Consider the following 25360-nt stretch of genomic DNA (forward strand, 5'->3'; position numbering starts at 1 on the left):
TTCTGTGGTGAGAAAATCAATGACAGCCACCTGAGAGAAAATGCCCCAAAATAATGATCACTGGTGCAAAGCATAACAAAAATAAATAAATAAATAAAATGGAAGTATAATTTTATATGCAAAATGCCACAAATAAAAGTTTGTGACACAAGCAAGTTTCATATCTTGATTTTTCTTGCAGTCTGTGAGTTAACAAGCCTACTGCATGTTAATGTCTCTCAGTTACATTGAGTTTAAACCATTTTCTTTAATCTTGGGAGAAATGTTTCTATCACACTGACCTCCGTGGCCTGTCAATCAGCCTCGGTCACAACAATCAATGTTGAGCCTCATACTAGCTCTCAGCTCGTCAACATTCCAACATGGACACGGGGGCAAATTCCACATCACATTTTTGCTGTGGCTCCGTGTGCACAGTGCTACAACTCCACAGTCTGTTACCAACAGAAAGAGGAGGGCCACTGATGGAAGTAAGTAAATCTATCATTTGTTTTTTGCAGTGCTGGCCCAATCTTGGACTAGTTGTCCAACCATGACAGAATATGCAGTTGTGATAATGTCTATTTGAGAGCGTTGTTGTAGAAGCGGTAGATTCTTCATGTAGATGCATGAAAAACAAGAGAACAAACTAACATTAAGTGTCTTAGGAAGGTGCTGGTCCACCATGAATCATATGGAACAGCTTCAGGACTTCCATGCATAGACTATACGAGTCTCCAATGGAGGAATTAACAGCCCTTTTCCAGAAGTTATTCCCTCAGTTGTAAATGTGATAAGTGGGACAACGCTGTCGAACACATCACTCCAATATCTCAGATGAAATCTCAGAGCCCTAATGTTCTGTAAGAAAACACTTGTATTTGTTGGGCTTCATTCATTTGTTCATGATTTTCCATGAATAAGTATAGTTTAACTGAATAACTGTTAAACTGATGATCTAAAAGTACTCTACTGGATGCAAATCATATAATCATGCTAATTCTGATAAATAACCCTGGGATGTTTTTAAATCTGCCTCTCAAGTGTAATATTTGCCCTGGTGATCATTCTCTTCTGGATTGAGGGGAACAATTCAAATCTATCATGAAACTTTAAAATCTTTAAATCTACAGACTCATGGTCTGGTAGTTTCTGAGTGACAGAGAAAAGAAAGCCCTGTGAAGGTTATGAGGCATCGTTATCTGTTTATCCGTTTGAACTTTTATGTCAACCAGAAACAAATTTGTCTCCACAAACTCTTGTTTCAGAATGTCTCTCCCCAAACACCAGGCAGCTCACTCGATCCCACCTCCCACTCTGTCCCGGCTGGCACGAGAGTGGCTGGCAGAGGACACACCCAACTTTGACCCTGCAGGGGTGTGTGTGGGGTCACAGGAGGTGGAGGCCAGGATGCTGTGTAAGACGCCACACAGCATCCTGGCGGGGAGTCCCTTCTTCACAGCAGTGTTCACTGAGGTCGGCTGCACTGTGGACTGGATTTATCAGGAGGGGGCCAAGATTGGTAGGAACAGCCCACTTTCTTCAAATGTGACCAGGTATCTGTGATTTAAACTTCTCTGACAGTGTATCTTTCTCTTGAACAAAGATATGTGGACACGCTGTATTTTTAACAAATCATTTTACAGGATTTTTTCATATTGGTTGAGCTATGCCACAGTCTTTTTCTGTATCCCCTGGCCACTTCAGAAGTACCCCCCTATGGGTACATGAAATACTGATTTAGAGAACCCACTCTGCAGATGTCCTGCTTGTTTTATTCACATGACCTGGTGTGAAATTGAAATTTAAAAAAAGTAGAGTTCCACAGTATTAAATGCTCATAAAGTGTTGTTTATTCACCTGATATCTTGCTTCTCACCATTAGATCTCAGTCCTCCTATGTCCTCTGTTTAACCTGCACAGGCCCAGATGCTGTCACCTTGACTGCTGTGGTGAGAGGGCCGGCAAGGTGTCTCCTTCTTGGGGAAAGGCCAGCTCTCAACTGCCTGGCCCGGGCCTCGGGGATCGCCACTCGCTGTGCTCTGCTCCAGGCAATGGCAACGGCAGGGGGGTGGCATGGAGAGGTGGCTGGCACACGCAAGACCACCCCGGGCTTCCGTCTGGTGGAGAAGTACGCCATGCTGGTTGGCGGGGTGTCCATGCACAGACAGGACCTGAGTGGAATGGTGATGCTGAAGGACAACCATGTCTGGGCGTCAGGAAGTATCACAGAGGTGAGAAGCTGAAGCAAAAATCCAGTTAATATGAAAATGTGTCTTCTTATAGTTTCAAACCCGAAAAACTTCGAAAACTATCAAACATTTCCTAGTTGTGTTTCAGGATCCATAAATTCTGATGAAAGTATTGCTTCCACAGATCTTAAGCTATTATTTGTTTACACTGATTCACAAGCACATCTGAATTTATAGCACTGAAATATCTTTCTTTGAAAACTATCAAAATGTATGTGATTTAAATAGTGGAATTTTAAAACCTAAAATCTAAATAATTTACAGATTTAAGTTTAATTCAAGTTGCCTTAATTTTGTGGTCAAATCTGGATCAAAAATCTAACACAATCATCTGTTTACATCAGCTGTGTGTGTTAAATGCTAAAAGATGGCAGCTAACAGAACCCGCTGCGTGTAGGGTAACAGCTTGTATAACTTGTTAGCAAAAGCTAACTGGAAATAAGCTAAAGTTGTACATGTTAAACTTTGTCAGCCGCTAAAATGCCTCTGAGATAAATAGCTAATGTAATAAGAGGCTGTTACATCGCGACCTCTGACCCACTTACTGTGTTGAACCCGTGAACTCAGCTGACGAAACGTGACCCGGGTCCCGACCTGATAACAAACTAGTATACCCTGAGAATTCAGACACAGGCGTCCGTATCCTGTGATCCAAAAAGAAAAGAACAGTGGTTAAAGTTAGGAATGGAGTTGAAAAATATATCGCAAAAAGACAACATCCTGTTTGTTGTGCAGGCGGTGAGAGCTGCCCGCTCAGTGAGTGGCTTCAGCAGTAAGATCGAGGTGGAGTGTCGCTCTGCAGACGAGGGCAGAGAGGCAGCCGCAGCAGGAGCAGACATTGTTATGCTGGACAACTTTCAAGCTCAGGTAGAGAATTTGAAAAGAACACAAGTCATTTTTCACTTTCATTGCTCGGTTTCCACTCACTCTGCCACTTCGCTCCACAATAACCCACCTGCCCCCCCCTGTCCCTCACCGACAGGACCTCCATGTCGCAGCTCGAGCCCTGAAGATGGAGTTCCCAGCTCTACTGATAGAAGCCAGTGGAGGAGTTACTCCAGAGAACTTAGCTTTGTATTTCTCCCCACACGTGGACATCATTTCCCTGGGCTGTATTACACAGGGCTGTCCTGTTGTGGACTTTTCTCTCAAGGTTCAAAATCCTGGTGCTCACTCAAGCCACCACAACACAAACAGGACATTGTGAGATTTTGTTCTGATAAATAAAGAGGAGAATTATTAACGTGTTTTTTTTCCCAGCTATACAGTGATTTATAGTTGCAAAAGATTAAGAAGAATATGCTTGATTAATTCACATCCTGTTTCCTGATTTTGTTATAAGGATCGAAGGAGAACAGAAACTAGATTGTTTTCAGCCAGGGCCATACAGACAGTGTCATGTCGTAAACAACGAAATATTCAAATCTGCAGTTACAACAAGAAACAGCATTCACAAGTTGAAACTGTCCAAGTGGTTTCAGAGACTTTGTAAATGAAATTAAGATTCAGATTCAGGCATACTTTGGTACACTCAAACACATACTATTCTTATTTGAAATATTTTTTTAGAAAGTGCTGTCAAGCCATGCAGACAGTGTGGTAAAAAAAAGTTTTTTCATTTTTGAGTAATCCATAAAAACATTTCCGTACTGTGATATTGCTAATTCACCTCCTTTGCTTAGGGAAAAGTAAAACATGGTATTACTATTTTGCAGGGTCAGATCCAGAGGTGGGGCCAAGGGGCACTGGCCACAGATGAAATCCTACTTAAGTGCGCCTGTCCTGTCAGTAGTCTTTTTTTATTTTCTAAGCTTTTTTGAAGAACACAATGTGCTTGAACAAGGAACAATTATCAGAATATGTTTAATGATGTGTGACAAAAACTAAAAAACATGGCCCTTTTATGGCCCCTGATCTAGAAAAATAGCATTTGGTGGCAACCACATAAAACTATACAATAACTGTCACTACACATATACAATGTTTCCCTCTTAACTTCATCTAATTGATTAAAATGTGGTATGCGAAGAAAAAATTACATGTTCAATGTCAAGTAGAGAGCTTGTGTAAATACATTTTGTCACATTCCACCATAGCCTTTACTTAAATATAATACTTCTTCCATCACTGGAAGTAAACCAGTACAACTTTTCTGATGATGGTTTCACTATCACAGCAAGTTTCTCACACGTTTTAATTTAACATCATCATCCTCTCTGTTTGTTGTACCAGTTTACAGAAGTGAAAAAACAGTGAGTGAGAAATAAAGTATTTCAGAGCAACAAAAGAAATGGGGAAGTGGGAAGGAAGAGATACATTTTGCTGAGAGCATTGCTGTGAGAGGAAACGTGTCACAACCACCTGTTACGGAAACGCCCTCATTTAAAAAGCGCACAGGAAGTGTTGCACATAGGGTACATAAGTCTCAAGCAGCACCATCTTTAGCCTTGAGAAGATTGATGTGGAAGATGAAAGACCAGCGTCATATTTTCCTGCTCACCTACATGGTGGCGCTTGGTAAGAAAATAATATTTCCTACATTTATCGGACAGAATTTCTCCACGAGATAAAGGGGGTTTGTGCTCTTTGTGAGTTTTGGAGAAATGTGGGAGAATGTGTATTTGAGTATTTGAGGCTTGAAACTAATAGATTTTTTTTTGTCATTTTACCAAAGAAAATCTATTTTATGTAAAGTTGCAAAACCTTATAAATGGACTCTTTCAATTTGAATATTTGTTGCTGAGCAGATATAGTTGGGTAAAATGGGTTTTGAGGGCTTTTAGAAAATAGCTGCCTGCTGCTATTCTTGGAAACGACACTTTTCTGGTGAGAGAGAACAAAACAGCAGAGCTGGGCGGTGGATTCTCTGTGAGTTTGTTTACTACACCTTTCTATTCATACATAGTCATTTGATCAAAAAAAATGGAAAAGATGATTAGTACAGCTTCAAGCCTACATAAAGCCTACATAAATAGACAAGAAAAAACATATTTTAAAAGCTCTACTTATTTGTGAACAGTGCATTTAAGGTTTAATTGTACATCGAGGTCAACAATTGAAAAATTTGAGGAGAAGAAAGTAGTTTTTTTGCTTTTCATGCTGTGAACGTTACTTTTCACATCTACAGGGAAATGCTTGATTTTACCACACGTTCAAATATCTTTAGATTTAAAAATGCATGTGTGAAAAGTCAAGAAGATCATATGATGCCAGTGTCAGTTCAGCCGAAGATCAGTTTTGAAAATGAAAAGGAACTGTCACCATTTTATTTGCAGTGGGTTTGGACAAGGAAGAAGATGTAGAAATGCAATTGATTTTTCTGCTGCATTAATTCTGATCCTTTTTTAAACTTTTATTGTGAGACTGGCTGTGATATTAGAGAGCAACACTATGTTACAGTATACTATGTATATCAAACTATCCAGGTAAGTATGTAAGTGTGTGTTCGTGTTTTAGTAAATAAATATGAATATGTGTAAGAGCATGATGTTGGATGGATATGAAACCATTTGCCTCAGATGCACTTGGGTATCATTTTACTTTCTATCTACTTTTTCTTTGATAAAAATTGAAAATGATCATTTGTGCAGAATCTTTTGTTAAATCTGAAAAAATAATTGTGTAGAAACACTGTAGACCTATAGTAGATCAATGTTTTCTTAACTGTAGTGTTGAGGCTTAACAAAGTTTAAATACAATATTTAAACTGTCGAATATTATTACTCCTACCGAATTAGATTAAAGAAAAAAGAATTAGAAGAAAGATTAGAAGAAAAGTAATTTTTTTTTAATTGCAGCCGCCCCTCTTTCTTTGGCTTTCAACATTGATGCAACAAATCCCGATGTCTATGCTGGTGAAAAGAAAGATTTCTTTGGATACAAAGTGCTTCAGTTCATGTCTGGCACAAACAAAGGGTAAGTTTGCAAGGTTCAACCTGGAGGTTCAGCGATTATTACTGTTACGATATCGCCATAATCCTTATGACTCAAGAAGTAGATGCGAAGATAAGTGAGGTTAACTTTCACTGCAGAGGTGTGAAGAACTGTTGTTGATCACTTTGACGGATGCATCCAGATTTTGCTGTTCAGCACACAAGCATGACTTCACATCCTGCTTCGCACAGAGAGTATTTTCTTTGTGTTGTAATGGTGCTGCTCCTGCCACCGTGATTACTTCAATGGTTCAAATGACTGTTTTCATGGTTGTTCACCTCGTTCTCAGGATAATCGTCACTGCGCCGCTGCAGCTCAATGGATCTGGAGGAGTATGCAGACCTGACCAAAACCAAAGCACCCAGTGTTTCAATGCTGAAGGTATATAAATACAGTGTTGAATACAGTCAATGTTACACAATTAACCACACACAAAGTACACTTCTCAACAATACAGAAATAGGAAGCATAAAATAGAGACTTGATAATGTAGCTGAAATGCTTTGCATTATTCTAGTACTAATTAAATGCTACTGTTTCAGACATTACTGTGAAAAACGAAACATTACCAGTGAAGCTCCTCGGCCTGTCAATCGCCGCAGACTCCACAAGCTCCCAGTTCATTGTAAGAAAACCACAAAGGCCAATAATAAGATAAAACCATTACAAATCAATGTGATGAATCTAATTTCCTTTACCTCTTATGTTTGGACTTAGGTTTGCAGCCCAAGTGTAGCCCATGAATGTAATGAAAACTCCTATCTGAACAGTGTGTGTTACAAGATGACACATAGTCTTCAGACAATCTCCTCTTTCACTCCTGCTTTCCAAGGTAAGAGATGACGAAAGACTGGAAATGTCTCCATTGCTCACATCTTGTTCTTCATGTTTTTGTCCAAACAAACAATTTCTTTATTCTGCATATTTCTTTTCAGAATGTACCAAAAAGACAGTGGACCTTGTCTTTCTTTTTGATGGATCAGGCAGTATGACCGGAGCTGAGTTCAACAAAAATAAAGATTTCATAGTGGATATAATGGACAGCCTTAAGAACACATCAATCAAGGTCACTGCTCCACTGCAACATAAAAGAGTTCATGACTTTTATTTGTTGAATTATATACAAATAGTGTTATGTTAAATTGTATTGTGTTGTCTGTTTCATGCATTTTCCAGTTCTCAGCAGTTCAGTTCTCCTCAAACCACAGGACGGTATTTGACTTCAACAACTATCAAGATGGCAGCCTCTTGAAACGTGAGAACGAACTCTACATGGAAGCTCTGACTAACACATGGAGCCTCGAATTTGTGATGTGAGTTCAGTGACATTAAACAAACAGTTTCAAATCCTCAATCTGGGGATGTTCAAGGAATCATGCTGACATTACTGTTGAGGGATACTACTCAACATCAGAGCCAACGAAAATGATGATCATGAGCATGTTATTTAAGTTATAATCGCTGATTTATTCATATTTATAGATGGAGTTTTGTTTATTCTGAGCATTTAAAAAAACACTTTGCTATTTGTTTGTTTCAGGAAAAATATCTTGGAAAACCCAGCTGCAGGTGCCTCTCCTGATGCAATTAAAGTTCTGGTAATAATCACAGATGGCGATCCCAGTGACAGAGACTATGGGATTATTGAAGAATATAATGACAAACAGATCATTCGCTTTGTCATTGGGGTAAGCTGTGATTTGATGTTTTATTACTCTGTCTTATTTATATTACTAGTTCACTTGTTCTCTTGTCCTGTGTTCATACTGCTGAGCTACTGTTCAAGTGTGTGGTTTATATACTGTATATATAGGGTGAATTCGGGTAATATGGGATATTTCTTTCATTTTGACTTCTGCTACTTATTCCCGAAGAAAGAATGGAGCATGGAGATATCATAGAGGAGACTTCTAGTGTTCTTTGTGCCAAAAAAGAAAATCCTGCCTGAATTTGATAGTCTGCGACAGGTCCCTTGGTAACCTGGGACATTTGTATTAGGCTTTAAAAAAAGGCCTGCAGTTATAATTTCATAAATTGCATGTCTAAGCATTACAGGAGGTCTAAGTAATCCATTCGCACTCCAAGTTCACAACTTGTAAAACCAAAAGCGCTGCAGTTCAGCTTGATATAAAGCATTGCAGCAACAAAACCAACATTGTGCTTTAACTCTAAAGACAAACTCCTAAAAAGGAAGTGATTCTGTGAATGTTACTGCTGTGAATGTTTGCCTCAGTTCATCAAAATGATCTGATGGTGGTTTTGACCCATGGTTTACTTCGGTTGCTGACTGCTGCTGTTGTTTATCAGAGGAATTAGACTCTAAGACTTAGAGGAAGACGTGTTGAATCTGGTCCACAGACTGAGGGCACACTGTCCCGCCCCTTCTGACTGCTACAGAGTGCTGGTCACCTGATTTTATCCCATTTTTATTCATATTGAACGCATTGCGTGTCCAAATTCCGGTTCACAGGATATGCATTCTACATACAGACAGACATTCAGCTCATGGAACTCCTACTGAGATGCACAATTGCACTTCTCAGAAAAGAACTGAAATGTTTTACCAGCAGCGCTAAAGTGTTTCCTCTTTAAATGGTAGTGTAACAATCATGTTAGAGCTCAGCCTTTCAGCCTGTGCTGTTTCTCTTTACGACCTCAGACTTAGACGTGGGTCATAATATTAAACTGCATTCTGATTTCAGGTCAAAGATGCTAAGTTAGACAAATTCACAGCCATTGCTTCAAAACCAGCAGACCAATATGCCTTCAAAATCGAGAACTACAACGGACTGAAAGGAATACTGGAAAAGTTTCAAAAAAGGATTTTTAAAATGGAAGGTGATATTGGATATTTTTCTTTCCTCTCTATCAAACAATGTTATAACAAAAACCATAGCCTATATACACCAATACTAGTGAACTAGTTTTGTTCCATGTTAAGGCTCCAGTGTGGCTCGGGGAGGAGACTTGACGGATGAAATGGCTCAGAGTGGATTCAGTGCTGTCTTCTATAACGTGAGTAAAGTGAAAAAAGACAAAAATCTGAGCACATTCAAAATCACAGTGCTTTCTATACACAGGTGCAGACAAACAGTGTAGTTAATTCCCTCCTGAACAAAGCAGCTGTCTTGTTGAGGGACCACTGTTTACAATCTTCCATGGTTTTTTCTGGATGAAACAACAATTCTCTACTGCCTCAGTGGACCAACCAGTTTGACAGCAGTAGTTCTGACTGAGGAGTCGACATAGCACCCACTGGTAGCTCCACTTTTCTCTGTGCTCTGACTAGACTTGCATTTTTCTGTTGGCAGAATACATTGATCCTGGGTTCAGTGGGCTCAAAGAGCTGGGGGGGCTCTCTCCAAGAGTTCCATGAAGGAAAAGAAACAAAGATTGAAGATCCACCAATGAAGAAGGACTCCTACATGGGTAAAGTCATGTACAAATCATTACCATATCACCTGCCCCTTTATTAAAATAGTTTAATTTGGCAGGAGACATGCAAAGGTAAACGGCGATGTAACTGACAGTTAAAATAGCTTTGTATTGTAAAGCACTGGGCTTCTTAAAAATGAACATTTCATGTGAGTGACATTTCGTGTTGTAAGTGACGGTCACTGTTGCAGGATACTCCATTTCTGTTGGCAAGAGGGACACTGCTTCTCTATACTTTGCGGGTGCACCAAGATTTGAGCACACAGGACAGGTCGTACTTTTCAGACGTGATGGTGGTAATTGGGCCGCAGCCCAAACACTAAATGGTACCCAGGTAGGTATACTGTCTTGAAAAGGTTGTTTATAATATGACATAAACGTTTAGCGTGGTAATTCTGCTAAATCTGCCACTGCAAGTTAACAAACGTCTTTTTGTTATGCAGCCCTTAGAGGCCGTCTCAATCCTTTTTTGGGTCATTTCTCATTAAAGTAGCTGTTCAATGAAGAACACGAATGTGTGCAAGGTGCAGGTTTACTTTCACCTTTGAGACAGCTTTGCTAGAACCCCTCAGATATGCATCTACTGCAGCATTTACTTTGCAAAGTTACTCAGAAAGCTTCATTTAACAGGTGACCGGGCCCTGTTAGTAGTGTTTTTCATTGAGCAATCAAGGACATCAGCTAAATCATCGTGTTTTAGCAAGTGCATGTTTAGACACTTTGCATTTGTATGCCCCACATTTTCAGATTGGCTCCTACTTTGGTGCAGAGCTGTGCTCAGTAGATATCGACTCAGATGGTAACACTGACTTCCTGTTGGTGGGAGCTCCCCTGTTCTATCAGCCCCATGAGAAGAAAGAAGGCCGGATCTATGTCTACATACTTTCTGAGAAGGTGGGGGCAGCGATAAAGCTTCACATAAACTGTGATGCTTCTTATTTTTTTCCTTCACTTTTTTAATTGATGCATTTGTTTTCATAATGAATTGACTTCTACAGATGCAACTGGAAATTGTACTAAATGTGACAGCACCATCCATGGGCAGATTTGGCACCACCATTTCCAGCCTTGCGGATCTTAATGGAGACGAACTCCGAGACGTTGCCGTTGGAGCCCCCCTTGAGGATGATAACAGAGGGGCTGTGTACATCTACCTTGGTGACAGACACAATGGCATACGCAGCACTTTCAGCCAGGTGAGCCTGAGAAAAACTTGACATAATATATCTTTGTCATCACTGACATGCTGTGGGTAGATTCATCAACCACACATTAACCAGTAGTGGATCAAGGAAACCCAGTGAATACAGCATTAAGATGAACCACAATTTCACCAGGTCAAATCCACCATGGGGACGTTTGTTGAATCTTCCTAATTTCCTGTCATCTCCATACTGTCTGTCAAAATCATAAGACTAAGAGTTTGACAGATATGTATTTATTCCCCATTACGCAGTATAAAAGTGTCTTTTGAATAAAACAAAAACTCACATCTTCTAAAGGACATGATTTATTTGAGGGCGATATTATCATCAGAACATTTTTCAGTTGTTTCAGCTATAACTTCTAAAACTTTTGTATTTAGTTTAGTTTAGTTAATTTCAAATGTTTTAAAAAGATAAAATAAAATACATTTATAGGAAAAATCACAAAATAATTAATCAACAACATATGTAGTAGAAAAAACAGAACAACATAAATATTCAGTAACATAAAGTAACATAGATGAACATTTCATTTTCTGCCAAAAAGTAGTAGGAAGAAGCACCATTCCTGTCCCACACCTGTTCTATACTAAATCTTCAAATAAAGTTACAAATACAACTCCACTCTTCCCCAAGTGTCAATTTGATCACTACATCGCTGTAGTCTTCTTCTCTTCTTACGTGCATCAACATGCTTTCCATTTCTCGTCTTGATTTCTGTACCTTTCATAAAGGGTGTCTTTTTACATCTTCTTTTTTGCTCCTTGAAAATGGTGTCAGAATAACAATGTTTCAAATTAAATGTCCTTCTCAAGTTATAACATAACCCTCTCTGTCCAAAAACTGTTTTTGTATATTACCAGGTAGTAGATTATTTCTTGCTTTATACACTATTTGTGAGGACTTAAAAAGGTCTTGTGTTTAAGATTCAGGTGAAAGGGATCTATTGACAGAAATTGTATATAAAAGAATCCTAGTGAGGATTTTACTAGTGTGCTTCATCTAAATTATACAAATTGTTGTTTTATTTACCCTAGAACTGGCCCTTTATATTAAAATACTTTATATTTACATTGGGGGTTTTCTATGGAAGCCGCCATGTTTCTTGTCGTAGCCATGACTGGACAAAATAAACACCCTTTGAGTTTTTATGAAAACTGAAGGTTAACACAGGTTCTATTTCATGTTTGGAAGGGGGGGGTGAGGTGAGGGGTATTCAGCACATGACACTTCACCACTAGATGTCAATAAATTCCACCAGATCCATGAGTTTCAATGCATGTGACTTTAAAATCTGATTATCAGATTGTTCCTGATATCCAACATTATGTACGATCCTAATGGCTCTTTTTTGGTAGTGAGCATAGTGGCTGCAGTGGTTTCGTAGATGTTGCCCCATCTATCGAGCATCATCTGTTTCCACCACTTCTCTAATGAGTAACTTAGAATTTGTAGGCAAACCGTGCACACTTTCAATTTTCCAATCTGTTATTCCAGAGAATCATGGGACAGGAAATTAGACCTGAGATGAGATTCTTCGGACAGGCCATTGATGGGGACATTGACCTCGGAGAGGACGGACTTCCAGATATTTTGATTGGATCACAGGGCATGGCTGTTGTCTTGAGGTATGGATACTGTGTACGTTAAAGGTTCAGTGTGTTAGATTTAGGTGAAAGGATCTATTGGCAGAAATTGAATATAAAATAATCCTAGTGATGTTTTCACTAGTGTGTTTCATCTAAATTGTACGAATCATTGTTTTATCTACCCTAGAATGGAACCTTTATATTTAAATACTTTATATTTACATTGGAAGCGGTCCTCTACAGAGGCCGCCATGTTTTACAGTAGCCCAAACTGGACCAACTAAACACTATTGAGTTTATGACAAATGAAGGTTACCACAGGTTCTATGTCATGTTTATAAGGGGAGGGTAAGAGGGGTATTCAGCTGCAACATGCAACGTCATCACTAGATGTCACTAAATACTACACACTGAACCTTTAAGAGTATGGCCAAGTCTGAATCAGAATCAGATAAAAGGGTTTTTTTGTGACGTGGCATGCTCTATGGCTAAGTGTGTACAATTGCTCACAAATCACTATACAGAAAGAGCTAACACCTTACCTGAGAACCTACTAAGCACTATAAGTAACCAGGTCAATACACTCAGTGTTTTTTATGGTACATGACGAGGCTCTTACATCGCAGAGCCTCACAAGCCCCTGAACCTTGAGAACATATTTATAAATGTTATAGATAAAAGAAATTAGGAATATCAAATCTAATTTCACCAGCAGTGTTTTCATCCAGGCAGGTGTAAAGCAGGACTAAAGGCACTAATATCAACCGCCTCTATAATGACCTACCAAAATATGATTCAACTCTATGCAATAGTGTACCATCATCCTTAGAAATAAGCGCTCTTGTAATGGAATTTAACTTCTTAGTTTATGCTTAGAACAGCATTTCCATAGGGCACAGCTCGATGAACTTTATGGTGCATCCACTTCTAGCATGTTAGCCCATTGTCTATTCATGCCTTGCAGAAGTTGATCTGAGGTCATCTGAATTCTAGTGACCTTGCTTTAGTCTGTGCTGGACTGTGCTTGTCCTTTTTTGAAGAACTCGCTGACTGACAACACCCTAACCATACATGATACTATTTCCTCTCTAACACTATTAGGATGGACCTTTACAGACTATATGTTCCAGTCACAGAACAAAACATTCACTCCCCTGTGTACTTTTTGGGTCAGGAGGTAACCCACACACTTCACTTTTCATCTCACTTGCAACTCCAACTTGCTCTGTGTGATCCTTTCTGCAGAAAGCTTACAAAGACAACTTGCTCCCAACTTGGACCAATTTCCACCACAGTCTAATAATATATTTTTTTATTTCTAAAATTAATTGTTTGCATTTTAATCTTTAATTAATATCTTCAGGTCCTGGCCCTGTCTTCAACGCCATCGCACACTCCTCTTTTCTTCCTGAGGAAATAAGCACCGAGAAGATTAACTGTGTGGACAAACAGATGAAAAGTTACCCATGGGAACCTTAAAAGTCTGCTTTGAAATGGTAGAGCACAAGAGCACCGGTAAGGACCGGACAATGAACTGATTTATTAAGAGCTGCTAATAGTGCACACCCTATCACTGAGGCATTTTAATCTTGCTGTGTGTCCTTATAGATTTGATGAGCTCAGACTGAACATCTCATACATGCTTACCGATCCAGTGAGACAAACCTACCGAGGTTTCTTGAAATGACAAGACAGCCAGGAGTCTTACTTCCACCTGCAACCTGACGGCTAATGAAACTTGCTTGAGCTCCGTCAACATGCCTGTATGGAGACCAATTCATTCACACTCATACTCTACACATATGTTTTAGAGCACCTACCACCTATATATAAATATCATCCATGTCGCCATTAATTGCACATTGCTTCCATAACCAACACCAGTGGTTCTCAAATTGATCAGAGGACTTGGGGGTTGATGGAAATTCGCCTTCATTACAATGATCATGATATATGGGTATTCTGTGTTGACAATCATTTTAATACATGTTGAACGCCTTTCTAAGAAATGTTTTTAGTTCTCATGTAATATGAAAAGTGGTTGTGTCTAATTATTCCAAGGGACATGGTGAGAATTACAGGGTCCTTTACATCAGTATGTAAATTCAAGGCATGCTTTAGTTTACTTGTTTTCTGTTGTTGTTGTTATTCAAGCTCAAATACTCACCACCCACCTCTCCATGTAGCAATACTCTTTTTTGTCACATCATGATACATTTAACTGATAAAACTGGACTCTCAAGTCACATACCAGTAACACTAGCCGTCAAAATCTTGTACATTTATTTATTCTTTTCTCATCTTCATGCTGAAATCAATTTCTAAAATGAAAATCTCTGCTTTGTGAATATGTCTTCAACAATATGCAGATGACTTTCTCTCCCTTTCTCATAGAAATGTCTGAAAGACACTTTTCACCCATCAGCATCAAATTCAACTTTTCCCAAGCCGACAGTGAGAGTGCGAGTGCCGCCTGGAACGTGGGATACAGAAGGTTTGATACTGTTGAGGTATGTGCACTGCAGATGGCTGCAGGCCGTCACATAGAGTTGTATCCTTACAGACTTTCTCTTAACAGGTTCCAAACTAAGGTGAAATGGATGTTCCACAAAATCAGATTTAAGCATATTTAAAATTATCAGATATACAAACCGAGGGAAATGCTGGAAATATAATGGGAAAAAAATTACGAATGATTGTGGTGGAAAACAATTCTATCGATAAAAGCAAAATGTGACGTGGACTTTTTTGAATAAATCATGAATCAAGTGACTTAAACATTCACACAAGCTTCTGCTGAGGAGACAGGAACATCAACATATCTGTGTGGAGCAATATGAAAACTTTATAGTTCCTCAATTTCGATGTTACGAAATAAACATAAAGGCCAATATGCGATCAAGTTTTCTAAACCTTTTTTTGTACTGTTCATGTTCAACTCAAATTTTTTCATTTGCATGTTCCGTTTTACAAAATGAAAAATGTAGTGCAACTATCTGCTTCCTGCCCTGTATTTTCAAATAAGCAGCAATCTCTTTTTTACAGGTTCCCTTTGAAAAGCAATGTGCAAAAAACGACAGCTGTGTTGCTGAACTCGAGGTGGATTTCAACTTCACGTACGTTCGCTATGTGATCAAACACCGGGCAGCAACTGTAATGTTGGCATTGTGCGACCGGTATGAAGTACTCTGTGTCTCCTAGGACCCCGACCTTATTGGTGGCAGAAGATAACTACTTCAACGTGACTGTAAAACTGTCCAATTATGGTGATGACTCGTACAACACCAGCCTCACAATGTACTATCCCCCTGGCCTCTCCTTCTCCAGGATGACTATTACAGAGGTGACGTAAACATATCATTTTTTTTCATTCTTAATTACATACGAGGGATATTCTCCATCTTTTCCTATGTTCTAAAATGGGACAGCTTTTGACTCTGCTGAACAACACTAGGTGTTCAGTTTTAAAAAGTTTAAAAGAGGCATAGAGGTAATGATGTCTGATCTTCTGAGCTAGCATCATGGCTTTCATAGTACTGCCATACAGCCAGTAGCCAGTCAGATTTACCCTTAGCCTCTGCGTACCCTCGGGTTCGGTTTGTAACGCTGCTGCGATTAAAAGCCTGAAACACCTGATGACTCTAAGGTACACAAGTGAAGATGTGTCCCTAACGTCTGCTGGTGGTTGGCATCCTAATAGGCACAGTAGACCTTCAGACATACAATGGATATTCTTCAGCTTGTCCTATGTTCTATCATGTCCCAACATCGATCTGCACTCAGTTCATTGCAGATAAACCAATCAGTATAACGTTTTCTATCTTCACTCTGCTCCATAGACTGTTTATAAAAAGCTCTGCACACAACGTCCAGCACACAAACAAGATAAAGTGAAAGTATATTGTAGAACTGTTGGGGGGGTGAACCACTAATGACAAGGATTAATTCTGAAGTAGCTCCACATCATTAACACAGGCGGAGAGCAGCCCATTCCAAACAGAGAGGTTTAGAACAGGCACTGGACCAGCTCTATACAAAGAAATTAGGCACTGACACAGTCAAAAATGTTGTCGTATTTTTTGCATCTTTGTGTCTGGTTGATTCTTTTGCCACACATGACAAATGTAAACAAATGTAGCAAAAGAAATGTTTATTTTGTGAAACAAAAACATGTAACTGTATGTGAAGCTGTGCACGTGATAGATTGATCCCAAATTTGTCCAGTTATTCACCTTCACAATGATACTTGAACTGACATGATTATTTATATTGGATTTGGCCCCAAATGAATGATACTAATTAAGAAAAATAACATTTATTCAATTTATATTTGTCAAAACCTCCACTGCCAAATGCAGAACTACAACAACGCTTCCTGTCACAAAACAGAACTGAAATTGTCTTGAGGATTTGAATACCACACAGGATGTGTGGGTTGTGAGGGGGAACATGTTTCAATCACAGCATCCAGCACTGACAATTAAGGCTAAAAGTTCAAACTCACCTAGATTTCGAATTAACAGTCAAGGTGTTCATGTTTTTCCTTAAAACAGGCGACTAGACCAACGCTCCACAGCTGTCATGATCTTGAAGGGGTGCTTGACAAAACTGTGTGCGGTGTCAGCCTTCCTGTGTATCGCAGCAGATCTGCTGTGAGTCAAACTGCACCCACTTCACAGCAGACAGAAGTGAACTACTATAAATGATGAACTCAAACTACTTTGACCATTGAAGACGTTTGGTGACTTCTCTCTTTTTTTCTGTGAAGGCAACGTTCATAACTTCTTTCTACATCATGACCGAGTACGAGTGGAACGACACAATCGTGATGACCGTTACTGGAAGAAGGTAGAGGCCTTCTCATGCAATCCAACACACACAACAAAGCCAAACATTCTAATCTAAATATCATTTACTATCTTTACATATCAATCAATCAAATTTTATTTGTGTAGCCCATATTCACAAATCCCAATTTGCCTTATAGAGCTTAACAAGGTGGGACATTCTCTGCCCTTAACCCTCAGCAAGAGTGAGGAAAAAACTACCAAAAAACATATTAACAGAGGAAAACATTTAGAAACCTCAGAGAGAGACACATGTGAGGGATCCCTCTACCAGGACGGACAGAAGTGCAATAGATGCCTCATGTAACAGAGAACATCAACAAAGTAGCATTTACAACATTCATGAAAAAAGATGGTGTCGATAAAGGGAGAGGTGTGTCAAAGTTTAAAGGGCCCATATTGTGTAAAATACATTTTCTGGGCTTGTACTATCCGTAATGACTTGTAGGGGTCAGTAGGGACCCTCAAAGTATGACAACAGTCACTCCACGGACTTTTTCACTCAGTCCATTCGAAGAAATATGTTATTGAAACGTCTCGTTTCGTACTTCCTCCCCCGTATGATGTCATTCGGGATCGCCCTCGTCTCTCAGCCCCACCCAGCCGGTACCAGTCCAGCCTCCGAACCCCCCACCCCTGCTCACCTCCAACACCACCACCAGCACCCCCCTCCTCCCCTCCACACCGAACGCGACACCAAGCAGACTTGTTTTTGTGTTAGCAGCTTGTTAGCTACCACAGGCTAACCACAACAAACAACACTGAAGAAACACTGCAGCGTGGAGGGATGCAAGGAAGAGAATGTGTCCGTGCACATTCCTCCTAAGAACGTAACTGTTCGAGACCAGCGGCTACGCTTTATCTCTTCTGATGTGCCGTGTAGGTGTACTCAGTACGGAGTAACGCAGACGTTACTCGGGACTGAAACTCCGTACTGTAACTCGGGACGTTACTCCCACATTGGCCGACTGTCCTGCTAAAACTTGAACAAACATGAGGACGGTGTAACTTACCGTTCAGAAACATCCTGTTGTAACCGACTGAATATGTGGCTGGTTCTTCTATAGCTGCAAACATAACAACGGGACTTTCAGCTGTGTTTACCAGAGAGTCAATGTGCCAGAATGAGACCGGTGATAGGCCTGGTCGCGTGTCACTCAAAGTGCAGTCAGCCAATCAGAGGAGGGGCTCAAGAGGCAGGCGAAAACAGCCTGTTCTGTCTGCAGCTCCAGAGAGAGGCAGAGGAGAGGACATGGAAATACACATTGCAGCAGTTTTTTCGACTTTAAACCACTGATATATCATCTTAGGGGGACCAATACCTCAAATTAAATCCGGCCCTTTAAAGTATTTATACAAAAGAAAATGTTTGACAGAGATGAAGGGAGCAGCAATGACAATTGTAATGATAGAGGTATTGCCAGTAATGGTATACGTAGGAATATTGTATATCTAAACAATCCAGTTCTTATCATAGTCCGTCAGGATCCATGACCATGATGTGGCCACAGAAGTGATCCTGGATCTGCTGCAATAAAGCTCAGTCAAGTAAAGTCAAGTCAGAAACATGTATTGAAAAAAGATCCATCTAAGCAATCTAAGCTTATAGCAGCAGAACTAAAGGACTTAGAGGTCTTAGACAGACCTGAACCAGCTCTAACTATAAGCTTTATCAATAAGGAAGGTTTCAAGCCGACTGATAAATGTAGAGGGTGTCTGCCTCCTGAACTGACACTGGGAGATGATTCCACTGCAGAGGAGCTTAGATAGATAGATAGTTGATAGATAGATGTACTTTATTGATCCCAATTTGGGAAATTATTGTATTGCAACAGCATGTCAAGGGCATTTCACAAAGAGCAAAGAAAAAAGAGACATAACAGAGAACTTCTGCAAGTGACTCGGAGTTGTACCCCTCGGACTTTCAGTACAACTCCGAGTCACTTGCAGAAGTTCCCTGATGACTCTGCAGTGGCTGAGTTTGTGGAGCTTGATAGCTGAAGGCTCTGGCTCCTAATCTACTTTTAGAGACTTTACAGATGACTAGTATGCCTGAATACTTAACTACCAGTATTCACAAGAATTGCTTTGTTGCTTCCTCAGTGATAACGCGAACATCACCGAGAACAATACCCCGACCAAAAGCATCCCAGTGCAATTTGAAATTAAAATGGGACTAACAGTGTAAGTATGGCTGTCTAAATAAATACCATTTTGTAATGGTAGCTCTTATATGCCCCATATTTGATCAATTTGATAAATGTATTATTACATATTATATCCCACAGCACACTGTAAACATCTTGTGGTCTTTTCAGGAGAGAAGGCACCACCACATATCTGAACTTCACAGCAGAAGAGGCTGCACCTAAAAAAATGGAGATTATATATAAGGTAAAAAACTTCTAAAAATGTGTCTTTCAATGTTCTCAACAAACAATCACCCAATGGGCTTCAGTTGTGTGGACTGTCAAGTGTTTTGGGTGAGAAGCTGTTAAGACCCAACCCCCCACCCCTAACTTTTTGTCTGGTAACAATACTACACATAACATAGTTATTAGTTGGGAGGGGGGCTTGTTGCCAAGCAACAAATAACTACTATTAAAAAAAACATCTAGTGTAAGAATAGTAGCATACTCAATCAACCAATCATCAGCCAGACAGAGACATGTGTTGTGAATGTGCAAACCCAACAACATATCATTCACAGCTCTTCAGTTTAACACTTGTCACAACAGCCTAAGTTTTTCAGATGAGAAGTAGATTTATCTTCAAATCAATGAGCAGCTTGACAAATAATACCAAATGATAAGTTACAATTAGTTAGGTTTACTGACAGGTGTGTAATATTTAAGACAGGATCTACTGTTATCTATCAACCTTTCTGACAGGCGTTACATGTTTATATGTGATTTTCTAGTCTTGATGACCACTCAAAGCTCTTTACAGTACATATTTGACATTCAAACGCATTCATATGGTGCATATACTGTATGTGCAGCACTTTCTCTAACATACATAATCACACACTAGCATAGCAGCCATCAGAGGCGATTTGGTGTTCAGTATCTTTCCCAAGGACACACAGAATGTGGGAGACTGGGATCAAACTGCCGACTTTCTGGTTAGTGGACAATCCACCTCATGATTCAGTTCAAGTCTATTGTATTGGAATAGTGGCAAATCAAAACATACATTATCTCAAGGCACTTTACATAGTAAGGTCGATATCTCACAAAATTATGGAGAAACCCAACAGTTCCCATGACAAGTAAACACTAACCACATCATACACTGTCATGGTGAATGTGTCAGCAAACAGTTACCCACTTACCAACTCAACTTTCACTAGCTAGTCGCTGGATTTGCAGATTGGCGGTGGGCTGGTTGAATACATCATGAAAGTATAACCTAACATGTGTTTCTTTATGTAGGTTTGTATGAACTAAAAAAGACACAAAATGCTAATCACTGGGCTATAAAGGAGCTTGTAGCTATGTTTTGTTACAATAGCCGGTTGAGCAGTTTGTTTCCTCAAAGACACGCCAGTAGCATCAATCTTCTCATCTGACTTGGCAGGAATATGAATAAGCACATTTCCCAAAATGTTGAACTGCTCTTTTTAAATGGACCAACTGTCTCTCACCATTCACAGATTGATAATCCAAGTTTTAAGGCTTTTCCTGTCAACGTGTCTCTGTTCTTCCCAACGCAACTGGAACATAACTTTGAACTGAAGGATTATCAAGTGTCTGTCCAGCAGGTAATTTGTTAACTACCACAACACTTCTAACTGATAATGCTGCTGTGTATGAAATTCCAAACTCTTAATACCCACATTTACTTTCTCTCTTTTAAGAACAAAACTCAATGCAGAATCACTGATCTCAAAGCTGATGTAAGTGAAACATACACAGTGTCAAAATATTCTCAATGAACATGTAATGAACCTACAAGTCTCAAATGAATGGCTGCTGTGTTACAGCACTGCTCGGCAGACTTACACTGGAAAATCATTGCATGTGACACATTCATCCTGGACAAAGCGTCAACCACTGAGTTCACATTGTCAGGAGATGCACATTTTAGGGATCTCAAAAAGCATGCCGAGGTATGTAGCGACAACACACACTGACAGAATACATACCACAGTAAACCATTGAAAGTGGTGAATATATATCTAATTAATGTGCACATTGCAGAATATTGCCCTTCTGAAACGATACACCGGAGACAGCGGGGAGGTGAAATTCAAAAGCTTCATAGGTGTTGAATTTGACAGGCGACACTACGTGCTGGATTCTCGTAAACAAGAGGTTTGCTGATGCTTGACCACAGTATTATCCTTTCAAAGATGCTGATTAAAAAATTGTTCCACGATACCTAATTTATCATATTCATTAAAAACAGAGAAAAGATGGATTCATGGAGACGTCTCATAAAACTTGCTCATGGAAAGACAACGATCCAACCATGAAATGGGTAAATTCAGTCTTTTCACAAACAGCTCAAACTATGAGGTTTTTTAGATCCACAGACTTTAAGCTCAGGTTTCACTACAAAACCTTTTTCTGCCAACAGAGTGAAGTTCGGGTTGAGTTCATAATTATCCCCAATCAACTGCTGATCATCTTAACTGGAGTTGGATTGGGTTTGTTGTTTCTCATCATAACCACAATCATCATGTGTAAGGTGAGAGATGATTTCTTATTCCAAGTGTTCCCCATGCACCACATGAAATATAAGTTACAGTCTTCAACCTTCATATTCAGAGCTGATGCTTGAATGTGAGTAACTGAATTCAGGAGATTTAAACGATGGTTGTGATCTAATGATTTTTTTTCTTGCTTCCAACACAAGCTTGGTTGCTTCAAGAGGAAGACGTTTTATGAAGAAGAGGAGACAGATGCTGTTCTTCAGGCTGACACTCCCTATGAGTTTGCCTTTGACCCCATAGTAGTCAGCCAATTAGAGACTGAGGTCAAATCTGACCAACCAGAGGAGAAATCGCTTCTTGTTGATGACGAGGCCAATGGCAGCATCGCAGCAGCTGATGAAGAGGAGGGACCAGAGTATACAAAAGTAATTTAGAACCATTAAGGTGGGCTGACAAATGCCTGAATTCTGAAGGGTGCAGCATGCACATCATAATTAGTGAGCAAAATTACTAAAGGGACAGCTTATCATTATTGCAAATAGGCTTATTTGCTTCCTAACTGAGAGTAAAAGAAGGTACCACTCCAAATATGAAGCTGGAGCCACAAGATGGTGCGATTGGCTTTGCATATAGATTAGACACAAAGGGAAGTGGTAGCCTGGCTCTGTTGAATGTAGCAACATCTAATGAACCAAGTACATTTTTTATCCATACTTAGATTAGATTAGATTCAACTTTATTGTCATTGCACAGAGTACAAGTACAAGTATGTGCATATGAAAAGTGGAATATGTAAATAAATAAGATATGTACAGTAAGAAATGTATAATAGATATAAGTCCAAATATTACAAATTTGCCTCAAGGGTCTTTACAGATGTTCAACAAAATGACACCTTCTGTCCTTAGAGACTCAAACTGAATAAATAAAAAATTAAAATAAAGGAAACCCGAAGAAGAGGAATTGAGGAGGGATCCCTCCTAAAGGACAGACTGACATGCATGAGATGTCGTGTGTACAGAATAGATCTACGTTGCAGTCTTACAGTATGGACGAACAGCATGGTCAAAATATAGATTGTAAATATACAGGGAGAATATGATGCAGAGGATGTTGACATGTCCATCAGATGGGACCTGGGCCACACGACCTGGAGTGGGGACAGACAAACCAAACACAGGAGGCCAAGCCAAGCACATCCTGAACACATAACCTCCATCATCCAGCTACTCTAGCTCACTGATCTCCATCTTATATCTCTTTTTACAAAAACCTTTGCTCAGTCACCACGGTGATATCTACATATGGGACCTTGGTCACGTGATAACCGGTGCTCCTAAAGAGCGGATCCCCACAGAGAAGACAACCAGCATCACAGCAACTGTGAGGAGCTCTATGATGCTGGACAGGAAACTGATCCAACACCAGAAGCATCAGATATCAGACTGTTGACAGAAAAACCTCCATACATGACAGACCTGTTATCACATTACTGATGTCCCATACCTGCAGTAGGTCACATGATGACAACCGTGCAAAAGAAACCAAAACGCTTTTTTAGAATTTTTTTGTCAAATCATTAAATGTTTGTGGAGCATTGTTATTCCATGTAATACCATGGTTGTGTTATATTAGGCACAACAAAGTTATGTGAAAACTCGTCCTCAACACAGAAGAGACACAAGTTTAAATTCCAGGTAGCGTCACATGAAGCCTGGTCACATGATCCCTGTGTCTGGCCTAAGGTGCCGTCTCTACTAATGTTTATTTACACTGTAAAATACTGTAACATTAATACTAGTCAGCCTTAACCTATTTGTGATCTTCGGCACAGGTTTTATTTTACTTGTTTGTGCAGTGTTGTGCCATAATATTGTTATGTTTTTATGCTTTTTCAGTAAAAAAATTAAAAGTGAGAGAAAAAGATTGGGTGAGTGTGTAAATTTAGCATTCAACATGTGTCACTGTATGTTGTGTTGATTTCTGTTAGTTAAAGACACCCAAACTGCTGGTGTACTAGCAAGCAACAATTTCAAAAAGATTGATCTGTCCAGATAAATAGCTTTTCCCAACAATTGTGCAATTCTTTAAAAGCATGAAATCATATAATGTAATACTAAGATTAGTACTTTCCATGCTGAGAAATCTTTGTGAGGATAATTTATTTCAGGTATAGCCAGTTTGAATCCTGGGCTAAAAAGTTCACATTAAGAGAAAACCCTTCAATTTTCACAAAATAATATGTATCTCGTTTCTCCTTTGATTCAGAACTTCACTGTGTAAACACTATGTCTGGGAGGCATAAGATAATTACACATCAGCATTATTGAAAATAGCAGCAACATCTGAGCTGACAACCTTTGAGTGGCTCAAGAAAGAAAAGTCAAATTATTCAACCAACAATTTGAATTTGAAATTGACCAGAAACCTACGGAAGCGTATTGCATTCACTTGAAAAAAAAAAAAAGATCTGTTTTTCTGAGATAACTATCTCGGAAATTCCGAGATAAGTTGTTTTTCTAATTAATTTTTTTTAGAAAAACAGAGCTTTTTTTACATGCTTTTATTTTGAAAGTGAAGTTCCTGTATAGACGCTATACGTCATGGCGCTAATATACGGAAGCGTATTGCATTCACTTGAATGCAATATGCAATAGATAGTTGTAATCTAGTATTTTGATGAAGTTACATTTTGCATGGACGTTTCGCACAGAGCCCTTGTTCAGCGGGCTGCATGTAACTGTTGCACTCTTAGACAGTCTTTTGTTTGGCACGATTTCTTGTATTATGACGTATAGCGTCGCTTCAAACTGTCAGACTCTCCTTCTGTACAAATAACAGTGAACCACAAAAGACTAATGTAGCCGAGCGTGTTGTTCTCTTATACTGTCACAGGCCTCAGCCGGAAGAGGAACGAGACATGGTTATTGACTCGGGACATCACACCCGTTTACTTTCCTTCACACTTCAAAACTTCTCTATCAACAGAACCCTCCTCCGTTAGAACCCCTTTCAAAACAAGAGTCCCAACCAACACCCTGCTTATAACAGGAACTACACATCAATCTTCCATAATAAAGCCACTAAATAAAATAGCTTACACTAACAAACGAAATATTTGAATTATGGACAAAAATGAAAACTATCCTTTATCTATCTGCAGCATATCCCCGAAAGATGGTCGAGACTTTCAACTGATGTTTTCAGGTTTATTTGAAACTTCCCTAAACAACACCGTAAGAGCGTGTGCCTCTTCGGAGGGTCGCTAAAACATCAAACTTTTCCTTTGTGAAGTTACAGATTCATAACAGTAAGTCCGCGTCTATACAGGAACTTCACTTTCAAAATAAAAGCATGTAAAAAAAGCTCTGTTTTTCTAATTAATATTTTAGAAAAATTAATTAATTAATTAGAAAAACAGAACTTATCTCGGAATTTCCGAGATAGTTATCTCAGAAAAACA

General features: G+C 39.4%; 2 protein-coding genes across 2 annotated transcripts; both read left to right on the plus strand.

Moving 5' to 3' along the window:
* The first annotated feature begins 270 nt into the window (after window positions 1–270).
* Window positions 271–3471, plus strand: LOC118116273 (nicotinate-nucleotide pyrophosphorylase [carboxylating]). The gene is made up of 5 exons (XM_035167824.2): window positions 271–470; window positions 1248–1501; window positions 1903–2213; window positions 2967–3098; window positions 3214–3471. Exons 2-5 carry the CDS (start codon window positions 1249–1251, stop codon window positions 3436–3438), a joined length of 921 nt encoding a protein of 306 aa, XP_035023715.1. The 5' UTR covers window positions 271–470; window position 1248; the 3' UTR covers window positions 3439–3471.
* Window positions 3472–4614: 1143 nt separating this feature from the next.
* Window positions 4615–23823, plus strand: LOC118104052 (integrin alpha-M). Its single transcript, XM_047344137.1, is given in 34 exon segments — window positions 4615–4748; window positions 6029–6146; window positions 6454–6545; window positions 6707–6789; window positions 6882–6996; window positions 7100–7230; window positions 7341–7477; window positions 7705–7852; window positions 8867–9002; window positions 9106–9179; window positions 9476–9593; window positions 9791–9933; window positions 10347–10493; window positions 10598–10795; window positions 12302–12443; window positions 13757–13840; window positions 13843–13930; window positions 14014–14073; window positions 14075–14156; window positions 14788–14803; window positions 14806–14903; window positions 15439–15509; window positions 15595–15736; window positions 16947–17045; window positions 17162–17241; window positions 19344–19424; window positions 19559–19634; window positions 20896–21003; window positions 21100–21138; window positions 21226–21351; window positions 21443–21556; window positions 21651–21722; window positions 21822–21932; window positions 22101–23823. Coding segments are annotated over 34 exon segments (3618 nt in total). The 5' UTR covers window positions 4615–4690; the 3' UTR covers window positions 22332–23823.
* The last annotated feature ends 1537 nt before the right edge of the window (window positions 23824–25360 follow it).

Source organism: Hippoglossus stenolepis, chromosome 2 (genome assembly GCF_022539355.2).
Source record: "Hippoglossus stenolepis isolate QCI-W04-F060 chromosome 2, HSTE1.2, whole genome shotgun sequence".
NCBI lineage: Eukaryota > Metazoa > Chordata > Actinopteri > Pleuronectiformes > Pleuronectidae > Hippoglossus > Hippoglossus stenolepis.

Bases quoted from the DNA above. Each gene is read 5' to 3' on its own strand.
- LOC118116273 (XM_035167824.2), top strand. From the start codon at position 1,249: ATGTCTCTCCCCAAACACCAGGCAGCTCACTCGATCCCACCTCCCACT. The intron at 1,502-1,902 runs GTAGGAACAGCC...TAACCTGCACAG, and splicing joins TCAGGAGGGGGCCAAGATTG to GCCCAGATGCTGTCACCTTG. The intron at 3,099-3,213 runs GTAGAGAATTTG...CCTCACCGACAG, and splicing joins TGGACAACTTTCAAGCTCAG to GACCTCCATGTCGCAGCTCG.